This window comes from Erigeron canadensis, chromosome 4 (assembly GCF_010389155.1).
Source record: "Erigeron canadensis isolate Cc75 chromosome 4, C_canadensis_v1, whole genome shotgun sequence".
In the NCBI taxonomy this organism is placed as follows: Eukaryota; Viridiplantae; Streptophyta; class Magnoliopsida; order Asterales; family Asteraceae; genus Erigeron; species Erigeron canadensis.
In genome coordinates this window covers 495,489-498,000 of record NC_057764.1, presented here as the reverse complement: position 1 = coordinate 498,000, position 2,512 = coordinate 495,489, and the positions used below count along the sequence as shown (strand labels likewise).

Genomic DNA, 2,512 nt, shown 5'->3' with positions numbered 1-2,512 from the left:
GTTGATTCAAATAGAATACCGAAAATTATGATATTTCACTCTACAACACACACATGTGTATACGGGAAAATGAAATTTTGAGGGTTTACATTCATGTATTTAAGCAAGCAAAATTCGAATGGGCCAAAAAACATTAGTGGACCGAAAGTTATAATAAGAAGAAAATCCAAAAAACCCGAAATACATATAAAAAAAAGGTCCATAACTCCTAGAAAGACCAATTGGCGACGCGACGAAGTTGAAGGTTTGACAGGGTGATTTGAAGTTTTTTACGGAGTCGCACGATCACATCATTGATCCCGCTATGCTAGACATCGAAAAACATGAGATCGTGAGATCGTGAATAAGTACGGATGAAAATGTAACCACCTGACAAGTGCCTACCTCGCTACTAATAGCCGCCGGGAAAAAAAAATGAACAAACATATATTGCATGTTTATATCATTTTTTTCTCCAAAAATTGCAACTATATATATATTGCATGTTTATATCATTTAAATTAATACTGCATTACTGCCATTGGAAATCTTCGGTCCATAAAAGTTACATTTCATTTATAAAACATACATTGCATAACTAGCTAGAATTGAAGAGGCCATCGTCATCTCGATTACTCGATCATCTTTCAGAAGCAAATTAAATTATTGAACAAATGCTTCAAAAACGATATGCATCTATATATCTAGCTAGACCACCGAATGCCGGCCACCTCCACCAATTTTTCCCTTCAAAAAAAAAAACATATTCCAATTAACTTCTTAATCAGTGCACCATGTCGTTGTTACGGTGGAGTACGCGCGTGGTGTGGTCATCAGTTCACTTAACTTGGACAGCGACGTCAAACATGCATCTATTTCTTACTATATATACTTCTCATTTAATTTCCTTTAGTTTCAGCCCAATTCTTTCTAACCAATTGCAGCTGGAATCGATCCGGCCATATATATATATATATACCACATCGTTTAATTTCCTCTTACAGTTCCAGTATCAGGTCTACACAAAAATTAGTTAGCATGCGCGCATGCAGTCATCAGATATAGATCGATACATTAGCTTAGCTAGATATTTCACAATAACGTACTCCAATATATATATAAATACAAAAAGCTCATAATTAAACGTACGTGCAACATAATTTAGTTTCAAGTGATCAATGCTTTAATTAGACACACTCTGCACACTAATCTACTCGTTACTCTAAATAATGGCTACTATGATCAACCGGCCGCCTTAAACCGACTATACAAATAATTAATTAGAATGGTTTATTTGTAGATCTATATATACTTACAAATTTAAGTTTATGGGCCATAACAAATCTAATGTGTTAATCTAAATCTCTTGAATATATAAATTAAATACAGTAGTAAAAGTAAAATGTTGCTATATATTACTTTGTCTGAAAAATACTATTTTCCTTGTGACCACATTTGTCCCAGTTGGGATTTGAGCATCACGTTATATATATAAACCTGGATATATAGTGCTACGACAAAATTAAAGGCCTTCTCGGTATATGTACTCCCTCGTCTGCTCTTTCCATCACAGTTCAAAAGCAACTTCTCTAAATTCTCTTTGACGAGTCGCAGTTCATCAGTTGTTGTTTTAGTCTCCTTCTTCATCATACTTTGAGCATACGTGGCAAAGTTTGGTGTTGCTAGATGAGTGATGAATACATCCTTTTCAAGGGACCTGATCGTTTGGAACCCGCCATGAAAGAGTTCAGTCAGTTGCGTACTGTCAGCATTCCATGGTGGGTTGTAGTTGGATGATGACCACTCTGCAACACACATCAATCATATGATATTTATTCGCTTGATCGAGTAAAAAAAAAAAAGTGATCGACAAATTTGTCTGGAAAAAAGATGGACAATTAGACGCAGGACTAGCTTACCTGGAGCAATATCATTTTGGTACTTGATCTTAGTCTGCCTAAGTTTTCTATCCATTTCTCCTAGTCGCTACGATAGGATAGGCAAGCATGAGTTATACATATAGTATAAATACTAACAAACTTTTTTAGATATAGAGGCATACCCCCATGGTTTTGGCAGAAAGCTTAGTGTATGTTGTCCCTCGATCGGGCCTTTAGTAATTAATTTGTTGTGTGAATCAATGAGTAGTTTTTGTGTCTCTTTATAGATGCTTTGAAGGTTTAGTTCTTGGCAGATGGACAACCACGTATACTAGAGAAATTATCCATGCATGATTAGCTAGCCCGCCCAGATATTTGTGTAAATATCGACAGTAGCTTTTGGGCCTACGAGCGACCCGATGCTTGTATCTTGGCTAACCAATTCATGTCCTACTATACGTAACGATTGTTGCACATGGCCGGTAATTTATCGCAACATGCAGCATGAAACCTTGCTCATAAGTTCACTAAGATTTCATAAATGTGAATCACGGGTTTTGCCTCATGATGATTTTTTTAGTATATGTGCTCTGGTCTCAATTTGTGGTAACGACTGTCTTTGCTCTTTAACTTGCCAGCTGGGTTATAAAACA

General features: G+C 36.1%; 1 protein-coding gene across 1 annotated transcript; it reads right to left on the bottom strand.

Moving 5' to 3' along the window:
- Positions 1 to 687: 687 nt before the first annotated feature.
- On the bottom strand, positions 688 to 1,965 carry LOC122595289. Its single transcript, XM_043767630.1, has 3 exons — positions 1,899 to 1,965; positions 1,477 to 1,784; positions 688 to 726 (listed from the first exon to the last, which is right to left on the bottom strand). The coding sequence occupies exons 1-3, from the start codon at positions 1,951 to 1,953 to the stop codon at positions 688 to 690; spliced, it is 402 nt and encodes a 133-aa protein (XP_043623565.1). The 5' UTR covers positions 1,954 to 1,965.
- Positions 1,966 to 2,512: the final 547 nt, after the last annotated feature.